This window comes from Seriola aureovittata, chromosome 24, assembly GCF_021018895.1.
Source record: "Seriola aureovittata isolate HTS-2021-v1 ecotype China chromosome 24, ASM2101889v1, whole genome shotgun sequence".
Lineage (NCBI taxonomy): Eukaryota > Metazoa > Chordata > Actinopteri > Carangiformes > Carangidae > Seriola > Seriola aureovittata.
Window position 1 is genome coordinate 10,972,517 of NC_079387.1, and position 13,025 is coordinate 10,985,541.

Consider the following 13,025-nt stretch of genomic DNA (forward strand, 5'->3'; position numbering starts at 1 on the left):
TCCACTGGTCAAATGTGTCTGGATGATCAGGATGTGACTGATCCTCCTCCACATGTGTCACCCTCCTGTTGTTGTCAGACAGTTTAAGGTTTCTCTTTACTGTTTCAGGACTTTGAGACTTTGTGGTGTGAAGATGTTGATCCATAAGAACCAAAAACCATCTCAGTGTAGTTTTACACCTCCTCTCTCAGGCTTCTCTCTGGAGCTCTAGTAACATCAGTCAGGAGACAGTCTGTTGAAATAGCTGGTCAGGATCGATATCATGCTCCTTTGACCTTCCCCCCGCTGCCCGAAGCTTCCAGAAATAATGCACTTTCCAAGTAGAAGCAGGAACACTGTACACAGGAATATCAGGAGTACAGAGTTAGTATTTATGCTCTTTCTCAATGAATCGTGAATTAGCAGCATAAAAGACCCACATTTTTCACTGTCATATCTCACAATGTCTCCACTGGTGGTCAGTTAGTTTACAGTGCGTCTATGATTGTCACTCTTTATTGTGTATGTCCTAATAAGTGTGAATCCTGTCAGTGTAATGTAGTGTTGTAGTGACTCAGTGTGACCACAGGGGGGCAGTAAATACTCTATCAGTCAGTTTACAAACATGTTGACATGAGTGTTTATAGCAGTTTAATAATATCTGTGTTCACATACAGACGGTCGTTATCAGACTGATGAACATTACAGCTAAAATAATGCAGAAATGTGGAATAATGTCAGTGTGAGTATCAGTCTTGTTGTCAGTGCTGTATGTGGAGAGTTGTAGTTACTGACAGTAACCACTGGGGGGCAGTGATCATGGTAGTTTCTCTGAGTGAAGACATCACTGTTGGTATCAGTGTCGTTAACATCCGTCATTAGTACGACTCTATTAACAAGATTTAAGTCTTGTCATGTGACATCATGTCATCAGTTTTTTCTTTCCACCACCAGAAGCTGCAGAACCTCATGGAGAACTCTGCTGTTTTCAAGTTTCCTTTAGTATCTGTCATCTCATTGGTTGTTAAACAGACCTTTATGTTGGTGTTAGTCAGAGAAACTATCAGATCTGACCTCAGGAATGAGATTGTTTTCTGTTTTATTTATAGGCGGGAGGAAAGGTTGTTAATCAGGTTTTTCTAGTTTCCTCACTGAGGTGCAGGGAAATGATAGAGAAACCAAAGTTACATAAAATCAAAGAGGGAAGGACAGAAGCCGAAGAATATTGACGGTGATCCGCATGATCTGCTCCTGATCCCTCCTCCATCACAGGTGGAGCCGTGGCTGATTCCAGGAAACAGCTCACCTGTCTCACCCTTTTCTCTTCAGGCGTCAAATGGAGACTCTTCTTCTTCAACTGTGTTTGAACCAAGTGTAAGTTTGCTTTGTTTGATACGTTCACTTTGTCTTTAGTGACTTCACTGCGTGTTTCCTGCTGTATCATGTTTGTGTTTGTTCAGTTCTTATTTCATCAGGGTTAGAGGTTAAAGAACTCTTGTGTTGAAGGATTAACATCCTTGTTGTTGGATCATTGATTTACTGGAATCAAACAATATGATCAACAACTGCTGTTTATTTCCTGTCCTCACCTGTGAGAAAACAAAGTACCTTTATATGTGGGTAGAAGACGTCATCTCCACCAGCGTAAAGTCAGACACAACAGAATACTGTTTCCTGTGAGTCCTTTCAGAGTAAAGTGCAGAATGTACTTGAAGCTGTAGTGTTGCTGCCTGTGTGAGTTTCTGTCTTTATGTGCTCAGGTCCGTATCACAGGAAAAGTGTATGAATGTACAGAGGAGAGTGTCAGTGATGTTTAAACCATGTTATAAAATATATATTTAGTCAAACTGTCTCTTTAGCAGCAGCTGAATCAGCTGTGATCAGCTCCTGTCTGCAGTGTCTCATGATGTTCTGTTTTACTGTGAAACTTAAGGAAGCTTTAAGCATTGGAGCAGTGAAGCCAATTCCTTTATTTTTGCTGTAGACTGAAAACATTTGGATTTGACACCAAAAGATGAATATGAGACAAGAGATCAACATTTCAGCTTTTATTTCCAGGTATTTACATCTGGATCTGATACACAACTTAGCAGATAACATTATTTGTAACGGAACACCAAATTTTCAGATGAGCAAAAGTATTGGAACAGATAGACTTAAAATAGATTAAAGTTTATAAGACTTAATATTTAGTTGCAAATCGTTTGCTCGCAATAACTGCATCAAGCCTGTGACCCTTTGACATCACTAAACTTTTGCATTCTTCTTTTGTGATGCTTTTCCAGACTTTCACGGCAGCCTCTTTCAGTTGTTGTTTGTTTTGGGGGGTTACTCCCTTCAGTCTCTTCTTTAGCAGGTAAAATGCTCTATAGGGTTTAAGTCTGGAGATTGACTTGGCCAGTCTAAAACCTTCCACTTCTTGCCCCTGATGAACTCCTTTGTTGTTTTTGCAATGCATTTTGGGTCATTGTCTTGCTGCATGATGAAGGATCTCCCGATCAGTTTGGTTGCATCTTTCTTTAAATTGGCAGACAAAAAGTTTCTGTAGACTTCTGAGTTCATTTTGCTGCTGCCATCATGTGTTACATTATCAATGAAGATTAATGAGCCCGTCCCAGAAGAAGCCATGCAAGCCCAAGCCATGACATCACCTCCACCGTGTTTCACAGATGAGCTTGTATGTTTGGATCCTTTCTTTCTCCAAACTTTAGCCTTTCCATCACTTTGGTGAAGGTTCATCTTTGTCTCATCAGTCCATAAAACTTTGTCCCAGAATTTTTGAGGCCCGTCTCTGTACTTTTTTTGGCAAATTCCAGCCTGGCCTTCTTATTCTTCTTGCTAATGAGTGGTTTGCATCTTCTGGTCTAACCTCTGTTCTTTTGTTCATGAAGTCTTCTGTGAACAGTAGATTCTGATCCCTTCACTCCTGCCCTCTGGAGGTTGTTGCTGATGTCACTAACAGTTGTTTTAGGGTCTTTCTTTACAGCTCTCACAATGTTTCTGTCCTCAACTGCTGCTGTTTACCTCGGTCTACCCATTCGATGTCTGTTACTTGGTACACCAGTGGTTTCTTTCTTCTTCAGGACATTCAAAATGGTTGTACTGGCTATGGCCAATGTTTGTTCAATGGCTCTAATTGATTTTCCATCTTCTCTCAGCTTCACCCAGAGACAGCTCTCTGGTTTTCCTGTTAGTTACACCTCTAACTATAAATGCTATATATAAAAACTATAAAATCCAAATCTGAAACTGAGCGTAGACATTCACTGCTATTTATTGTTTGAATAATCAATGTAATAGGACACACCTGGGCAACAATACACACCTTTCAGTCACATGTTCAAATACTTTTGCTCACATGAAAAATGGGTGTGTTCAAAATAAAAGGTGCTATCTTCTAAGTTGTGTATCAGATCCAGATGTAAACACCTGGAAATAAAAGCTGAAATGTTGATCTCTTGTCTCCTGTTAATCTTTTGGTGTGAAACCCAAATGTTTTCAGTCTACAGCAAAAATAAAGGAATTGGCTTCACTGTTCCTATAGTTTTGGAGGGGAGTGTATGAACCAGTCTTCTCCACCCGACCAGTCAGACCAGTTCTCCACTGGTCAAATGTGTCTGGATGATCGGGATGTGACTGATCCTCCTCCACATGTGTCACCTTCCTGTTGTTGTCAAACAGTTTAAGGTTTCTCTTTACTGTTTCAGGACTTTGAGACTTCTGCGTGGAAAGTTCATTGTGAATGTTTTGATAGATGGAGTTTCTTCAGAGGAAACTTTAGACGAGTAAAGATGGCCGTCATTACATTCATGTTTAATATTCTTTTGTTTTTGATGTGTGTGAGCAGGAAAAGAAACTGATGAACTGTACAGACAATATTTAACCATGGTGAAATGACAGGATATGATCTGTAATATTCCTCCTCAGAGTCTGAACTCAGTCAGACCTGAACCTGTTGATCTGATTCAGTGTGATGTCCTTATCTCTGACGTCCCTCCACAATAAAGCTCCAGAGAAACAGAGGCTGCAGAACCTCATGGAGAACTCTGCTGTTTTCAAGTTTCCTTTAGTGTCTGTCATCTCATTGGTTGTTAAACAGATCTTTATGTTGGTGTTAGTCAGAGAAACTATCAGATCTGACCTCAGGAATGAGACTGTGTCTGTTTTATTTAGAGGTGGGAGGAAAGGTTGTGAATCAGGTTTTTCTAGTTTCCTCACTGAGGTGCAGGGAAATGATAGAGCAGAGTCTAATGAAAACACTGTCAGATAAAAGCAAAGAGGGAAGGACATAAGCGGAAGAATATTGACGGTGATTTGCATGATCTGCTCCTGATCCCTCCTCCATCACAGGTGGAGCCGTGGCTGATTCCAGGAAACAGCTCACCTGTCTCACTCTTTTCTCTGCAGGCGTCAAATGGAGACTCTTCTTCTCCAACTCTGTTTGAACCAAGTGTAAGTTTGCTTTGTTTGATACGTTCACTTTGTCTTTAGTGACTTCACTGCGTGTTTCCTGCTGTATAATGTTTGTGTTTGTTCAGTTCTTATTTCATCAGGGTTAGAGGTTAAAGAACTCTTGTGTTGAAGGATTAACATCCATGTTGTTGGATCATTGATTTACTGGAATCAAACAATATGATCAACAGCTGCTGTTTATTTCCTGTCCTCACCTGTCAGAAAACAAAGTACCTTTATATGTGGGTAGAAGACGTCGTCTCCACCAGCGTAAAGTCAGACACAACAGAATACTGTTTCCTGTGAGTCCTTTCAGAGTAAAGTGTATAGAGTACTTGAAGCTGTAGTGTTGCTGCCTGTGTGTCTCCTTCAGTGCAGCTTTTCATTTACATTTATTTATTTTATATTTTTAATTACATTTTACCTCATTAAAAATCAAGGTGACATTTACATGAAGCATATTTTTATATTATATTTTCAGACTAATTGAAATAGAAGAAATAAGCACTAAACAGAAATCATCATATTAAAAGCCTGTAAAACACAGTTATACGTCAGCTACGACTGACACACTGACTCTGTCTGCAACAGGAGCTTTGCAGCTTCACAGGGATCAGAGAAAGTGTCAGAGTGAAGTTTGGAAAGATTTGTCCAGAAACGCTGAAAGATTAAAATTATAATGAGTCAGAGCTGTAACTGTAAAGTCCAGACATGTCCGCCATGTTGAGTCGATGTTTTCAGGAGAAGCAGAGTTAGTTGATGAACAGAGTCGTTATTACTGTGTAGCTCCACTTACTGATGACTGGAGGCAGCTTTTCCCGCCTGAATCATCCTGTGGAGGAGATGAGCTGCTGCTCTCCTGCTGTCTGAGCTTCATGACGCCATCTAGTGGACGGATGGTAGAAGTACAGCAGCTGATGGCCGCTTCCTCTGCCTCACACTGATATGAAACAGAGAAGAAGAGCCAATCAGCGGAGGAGCAGCAGGAGAAATGATGTACATTTGAGTCGATGTGCAGATGAATGATGTGTGTTTCTCTCCACATGAAGGTAGAAAGTGTGTGTGAGCTGATGTGGATGTGAACTCAGCAGCATGGATCAGTGTGAGGACAGAGAGGAGGGAGCCCCTCCCTCTAAAACCACTCTGTGTGGGGAACATGAGAGAAAGACCAGAGCTCAGAGGTGAGATGAGGATCTCTAACTGTCCATGACTCACATCACTGCTCCATCATTATTCACACTCAAAGCTCTGTGTGTGTTAGAGACACACCACACTCTGCTGGACCTGGACCTGGACCGGGACCTGGACCTGGACCTGGACCTGGACCGGGACCTGGACCTGGACCTGTTGCAAAGAGGTAGGCTGTAACTCACATGATAATATTGCTGATGTTTAAATGGCTGTGTATCCAGAGGTTTATTAATGTGTTTATTTGCAGCATCGTTCTTCTTCATGTTTATATTCTCATATCTGAAAGCTGTGCAGTATAACCAGTCTTTAACTGCATAACTGACTGACTGTCTGACTGTTGAACCCTCTGTTCCTGTTGTCAGACGACTGAGTATAAAACGTGGTTCATCTCAATTCCCTTAAATCCTCGTTTCCCTCTTGCATCTCTTCCCTGCGTCTTCGTCCCTCCGACTGAAGACATGAGAGATGATGAAGGAAAGGTGTGAGGAGAGAGGAGACGAGGAGACATGGTTTTAGAGAAATGAGACGTCCTTCTCTGTGAACCTTCATCTCCTCTGACAGCGGCTCAGCTGGATCAGCTGTCAGCTACATGTGCATGAACCATTTCTCATGACTCTGTTTTCATGTTGTTTTCACATTGATCCACTGAACTGCATGTTCAACAGGTTTTTCTGTTCAGTGGCGAAAAAACACACTTATCCTGGTTTCTTAACCGTATCCACAATAGACTGTTGGACTGTGTTCTGGAAGCACTTCAGATTAAATCCTGTGTCTTTCAGGAGGAAACTGGAAGAACCTGGATCCAGCTGTGTGTCCATGAAGAGTGACCAGTCCATGGAGTTTTCTGTTAATTTCAGACAATCTGTTGATGGAAGGTCAGAATTTAAATCTGACAGAAAGACATTTCTCATTTAAATTCAGTTGTTGTGTTCAAGAAGCAATTGAAGATATTTTTCATCAGTTTTTATTCAACATGCACATTTATCAGTTCTGTTTTTGTTTCAGGATCCAGCAGCAGAGACCAGACTCTCCTGAACCCAGCTGTCTGTCTTTAAAGAGCGACGGGTCTATGGGCAGGATCATTGAGTTTAAAGGGCGACGTCCATCAGCTGATCAGATGTAAGCTGTAACTGACAGTGAGACTCAGGTTATTGTAGAAAAGAACTAGTTTGTACGACGTGTTGTTGGACCTGGTCTGAAATCAAAGTGTTTGTGTCTGTTGTGAACGTCCTCACTGGAAGGTGGAGGTAAAACAGTGGAGGCTTGGTGAGAGCTGTTGGGACTAAAGCAAACACTGAGCTGAAAGCTACAAACAGCTGCAGACTGAGCTGTTGATTCTCAGTGGGATCAGCAGGACTAGTAAACCTTTACCGCTACAGGGAGTCGTCTGATTGGCCGTCACATCCAAACATGACTTCGTGGACCTTTAGCTTGTGTCTGTCTCTGTGTGGACAGACATAATGTGAGCTCATTCTTCATGATTCCTCCACAGAGTGGACCAGGAGAGCTCAGAGGTTCCCAGTGCTCAGTCTGCCCAGCAGCATCAAACACAGCTGGACTCCATATTTATGGTCTGTACATGTACAACAACTACTGTTCCATCTGTTGTGTTCACAATAATCTCCATGCTGCACTTTCACACCAGTGGACTGTCAGTCTGTCCAACATGGATCTGATGTTTGATGCTGTCATTCATATAGTTTTCTGTTCCAGCGGCTGGAGGAGAACATGGTCACTTTTGTCAAGAACGAGCTGAAGAAGATGCACAAGCTTCTGAGTCCAGATTACCCAGAATGCTCAGGGAGTCAGAGGGAGGATGAGGAGCTGTTGGACGGTGAGGATGAAGAGCAGAGGAGCAGCAGAGAGGCATTTGTGAAGATCGCAGTGAACTTCCTGAGGAGAATGAAGCAGGAGGAGCTGGCTGACTGTCTGCAGAGCAGTAAGAGGATTTCTCTAAAGATTCAACATGATGGAGAAATGAGACTTTTACTGACATCAACACATTCCTCAGGGATGATCATATTTTCTTGATAATTCAGTAAAGGTCTAATTTCTTGTCTTTTCGTTCAGGACAATAATTTAATTATGTTATTTAATCTAAACACTGACCAGTTTTGATGCCCTGATGATGGATAAATGGTGAAAAGGAAGAGACATCTCCTCCAAAGAAAACCACATTTTTATCAACTGCAACATTAAAGGCAACTTGTTATTATAATATTGATCATGACCTCTCTGTCCTCCGTCCCCTTGATGGGACCTCGAGGACGGGTGGAAAATTCTAATTTCAATGCTGCTTCTACAAACAATGTTTGGGAAAATTATGTGCTATAAATCCTAAACTGTAAATCTTCGTTACTAGTCATTGTGTTTTTGAAATGCTGCCATAGAACAGCAAATTGTTATTCTTCTAATGCTAATTTTAGAGCTGTAGCTGCCCTGCAAAGCTGTGTTAAGTAGATATGTTAGTGTTGTCGTGTCAGGAAACAGAATGGGAGGGGCAAGGGAGCGATGAGTAGCTCACAGTGTGAATTTGTTTAGAGTCTTACTCCATTCTCTTGTTGGTGAACAAGTTAGATACAGCAACTTTCAGAAAATATACTTTTGTGTCCGTCCAGAATCTCCTGCTATGTGCCGACAGAGACTCAAATCTAACCTGAAGAAGAAGTTCCAGTGTGTGTTTGAGGGGATCTCTAAAGCAGGAAACCCAACCCTTCTGAACCAGATCTACACAGAGCTCTACATCACAGAGGGAGGGACTGGAGAGGTCAATGATCAACATGAGGTCAGACAGATTGAAACAGCATCCAGGAAACCAGACAGACCAGAAACAACCATCAGACAAGAAGACATCTTTAAAGCCTCACCTGGAAGAGACGGACCAATCAGAACAGTGATGACAAGGGGAGTGGCTGGCATTGGGAAAACAGTCTTAACACAGAAGTTCACTCTGGACTGGGCCGAAGACAAAGCCAACCAGGACATACAGTTCACATTTCCATTCACCTTCAGAGAGCTGAATGTGCTGAAAGAGAGAAAGTTCAGCTTGGTGGAACTTGTTCATCACTTCTTTACTGAAACCAAAGAAGCAGGAATCTGCAGGTTTGATCGGTTCCAGGTCGTGTTCATCTTTGACGGTCTGGACGAGTGTAGACTTCCTCTGGACTTCCACAACACTGAGATCCTGACCGATGTTACAGAGTCCACCTCAGTGGACGTGCTGCTGACAAACCTCATCAGGGGGAAACTGCTTCCCTCTGCTCGCCTCTGGATAACCACACGACCTGCAGCAGCCAATCAGATCCCTCCTCAGTGTGTTGACGTGGTGACAGAGGTCAGAGGGTTCACCGACCCGCAGAAGGAGGAGTACTTCAGGAAGAGGTTCAGAGATGAGGAGCAGGCCAGCAGGATCATCTCCCACATCAAGACATCACAAAGCCTCCACATCATGTGCCACATCCCAGTCTTCTGCTGGATCACTGCTACAGTTCTGGAGGAGGTGTTGAAAACCAGAGAGGGAGGAGAGCTGCCCAAAACCATGACTGAGATGTACATCCACTTCCTGGTGGTTCAGTCCAAACTGAAGAAGGTCAAGTATGATGGAGGATCTGAGACAGATCCACACTGGAGTCCAGAGAGCAGGAAGATGATTGAGTCTCTGGGAAAACTGGCTTTTGAGCAGCTGCAGAAAGGAAACCTGATCTTCTATGAATCAGACCTGACAGAGTGTGGCATCGATATCAGAGCAGCCTCAGTGTACTCAGGAGTGTTCACACAGATCTTTAAAGAGGAGAGAGGCCTGTACCAGGACAAGGTGTTCTGCTTCGTCCATCTGAGTGTTCAGGAGTTTCTGGCTGCTCTTCATGTCCGTCTGACCTTCATCAAGTCTGGAGTCAATCTGATGTCAGAAGAACAATCAACCTCCAAGACGTCTGAACCAAGACGAGACAAATCCACAGAGACAAACCTCTACCAGAGAGCTGTGGACGAGGCCTTACAGAGTCCAAATGGACACCTGGACTTGTTCCTCCGCTTCCTCCTGGGTCTTTCACTGCAGACCAATCAGACTCTCCTACGAGGTCTGATGTTACAGACAGGAAGTGGCTCACAGACCAATCAGGAAACAGTCCAGTACATCAAGAAGAAGATCGAAGAGACTCCCTCTGCAGAGAAAAGCATCAACCTGTTCCACTGTCTGAATGAACTGAACGATCGTTCTCTAGTGAAGCAGATCCAACAGTCCGTGAGATCAGGACGTCTCTCCACAGATAAACTGTCTCCTGCTCAATGGTCAGCTCTGGTCTTCATCTTACTGTCCTCAGAAGAACATCTGGACGTGTTTGACCTGAAGAAATACTCTGCTTCAGAGGAGGCTCTTCTGAAGCTGCTGCCAGTGGTCAAAGCCTCTAAGAAAGCTGTGTAAGTGTAGAGAGAGTTGATTTATTTATCATTATATAAAGACACTTCTGTCTTTTTAACAGGAGAGAAAATAACTTCCTTTCTTCTTTAATTCCTCATGATCATCTCTTCAGACTGAGTGACTGTAACCTCTCAGAGAGAAGCTGTGAAGCTCTGGCCTCAGTCCTCAGCTCCCAGTCCTCTAGTCTGAGACACCTGGACCTGAGTAACAACGACCTGCAGGACTCAGGAGTGAAGCTGTTGTCTGCTGGACTGGAGAGTCCACTCTGTACACTGGAGACTCTCAGGTCAGGATCCATCAACCTGTTTATCTGATGACAGTTTAACAGAGCAGCAGGTGTTGACAGAGGGTTCCTGTGTGTTGTTTTGTGTGTTCAGTCTGTCAGGATGTCTGGTCACAGAGGAAGGCTGTGCTTCTCTGGCCTCAGCTCTGAGCTCCAACCCCTCCCACCTGAGAGAGCTGGACCTGAGCTACAATCATCCAGGAGACTCAGGACTGAAGCTTCTGTCTGCTGGACTGGAGGATCCAGACTGGAGACTGGACACTCTCAGGTATGTAGAGGCCTGCTGCAGACACACACACTGTCTGATAGAGGAGGGACTTTATGCAGGTGCAGACTTTACTATTAGACAAGGTGATGAAGTATCTTCTCCATGTCTCCTCCCTGATCTGTATCATTAAAGATGAAGACTCCACTTCCTGTTTCTCTGCGGTCAATGTACATCCATAGACACAAGCCTCCATCTGAACACAGTAATCAAACAGTCTGTGTATGAGAGCCATGTAATGTCCATGTGTGCATGCTGACAGAGAACGTGCTGGTCTGACCCCCCTCCTCCTTTCAGGGCGGAGCCTGGTGGAGTCCGATGGTTGACACCAGGTCTGAGCAAGTGTAAGTGTGTTTTTAATGTGATTGATGAAAACAAAGCAGCACATTCAACCATCATCAAACTGTCAATAACTGATTAGATGATCAATAACTGCAGCTGTGTCTTGTTCTCTCCATCAGATTCCTGTGAACTCACAATCAACACAAACACAATGAACAGAAGGATCAAACTGTCTGACAACAACAGGAAGGTGACACATGTGGAGGAGGATCAGTCATATCCTGATCATCCAGACAGATTTGACCACTGGTCTCAGCTGCTGTTTTCAACTGGTCTGACTGGTCGCTGTTACTGGGAGGTCGAGTGGAGAGGAAGGGTTTATATATCAGTGAATTACAGAGGAATCAGCAGGAGAGGAAACAGTAATGACTCTGTGTTTGGAAGGAACGATCAGTCCTGGAGTCTGAACTGCTCTGATGCTCGTTACTCTGTCTGTCACAATGACATAAAAACATCTGTCTACTCCTTCTCCTCCTCCTCCTCCTCCTCCTCCTCCTCCTCCTCCTCCTCCTCCTCCTCCTCCTCCTCTGTCCCTAACAGAGTAGCAGTGTATGTGGACTGTCCTGCTGGCTCTCTGTCCTTCTACAGAGTCTCCTCTAACAAACTGATCCACCTCCACACCTACAACACCACCTTCACTGAACCTCTGTATCCTGGGTTTGGAGTCCGGTTTGGCTCTGTGTCCCTGCCCCTGCACTTTCATGGCAATTGATCTAGATGTAAATGAAACTAATGAGTATTAGTTAAGGCAGAGTATTGAAGTAATGCTCACATCAGCTGATCATGTCTTCAGCTTCAGGACTGTTGGAGCCATTTTCAGTTGTAGCCAGGGTGGCGCTGTGGACAGCCATGAGAGTTTATTTAAGTGTGGAGTTGATTTGATTACAGGTGCGCATAACGAGGTCTATTGTTTTTGACCGTAAGGCAGAGGTGGAGGTGATGTGTTTATGTGAAAATAAGTACTTTGTTAAAACTGAAATAAATGGATTGGTATATCCAACTGCAAGTTGTTTTGACTTTGGACAGTATTTTTTGGGACCCACAAGGATAAAGGATCCTTGTCGCAAGGAAACAAGTCATCTACAGCGGAGCCACGAGTACATTAACAACTAAAACAAACGGAGCGTCAACAAGGACTCTCAGTGCAGGTGCACATGAGCAACATCTGGAGGGAGGGGCTTCTCTCGTGTGCGTGTATGTGTGTGTGTGTGTGTGTGTGTGTGTGTGTGTGTGTGTGTGTGTGTGTGTGTGTGTGTGCGCGACAGACTTAGTGGTGTAACACCACTAAGTCTGTCTGGGTAAAATCCTCTGTTTACATAGCAGGGATCGACAAGTCAGTTTTCTTCCACTCCATTAGATGGCGGCCAGAACATAATCAAAGGCTAATTCAAGATATTGATCAAAATGCAACTGGAATTTACTGTGTTACTGTTCACATGTGGCGCTGTGGCCCACAATCACAGACAGAGGTGGTACAAAGATCATATGATCATCTTTTTGGGTAGAATCGCCTCCCACGAGCTTTCTCATCATCTGCATCATTTTTCCCCTCTGATTTTATTCTGAAAATCTGGACCGGAAGTTGTGGTTCCTATCTTTCCGCTGATTTGACACTTCTCTCTGATGTTTGTGAGCTCGTTCACCCACAGTCACATATTATACATCTGACTGACTGATTTACTGAACTCTGGTTTTTTCTTCACATCACACATCGTATGTGAGCTCCATCCATCCGAGTTTTGTCAAGCAAGCAACACAACCTTTGGAACTTCCTTAAGAAATTTTCAGAATAAAAGCTTACAATAGTTTGAAATAAAATGCTGTAAAAACTTTCTCACACTTTTATTTTCTAGACAAAATTGCTAAAGAGGAAGTGATTCTGCGGGTAACTTGCTGCTCAGATGGAGATCAATATTTGTATTAAATAATATGATGGGTCAGATATTTTACTGCTGGCAAGCCGCCAGTCGCCGACCACTGCAGTTTAGGGATGTTATTGCCAAACTCTACAAGAAGGACTCAAGCTTCCCTTGTGTATCCAGCAAGACTGCCAAACCTCTGCACTGCAGTTAGATGACAATACTACTAATGAC

At 43.4% G+C, this 13,025-nt stretch overlaps 1 protein-coding gene across 1 annotated transcript in view; it reads left to right on the forward strand.

Annotated features, from left to right (window-relative positions):
• The window catches only part of LOC130165651 (uncharacterized), a 37,485-nt gene that overhangs the window by 9,319 nt on the left and 15,141 nt on the right, over positions 1–13,025 (forward strand). Inside the window, 12 exon segments of the mRNA XM_056371099.1 lie at positions 4,387–4,431; positions 5,524–5,612; positions 5,693–5,788; positions 6,402–6,497; positions 6,628–6,741; positions 7,115–7,193; positions 7,336–7,561; positions 8,241–10,041; positions 10,155–10,328; positions 10,420–10,593; positions 10,888–10,934; positions 11,052–11,642. Coding sequence (XP_056227074.1) covers positions 4,387–4,431; positions 5,524–5,612; positions 5,693–5,788; positions 6,402–6,497; positions 6,628–6,741; positions 7,115–7,193; positions 7,336–7,561; positions 8,241–10,041; positions 10,155–10,328; positions 10,420–10,593; positions 10,888–10,934; positions 11,052–11,642 — 3,532 coding nt within the window.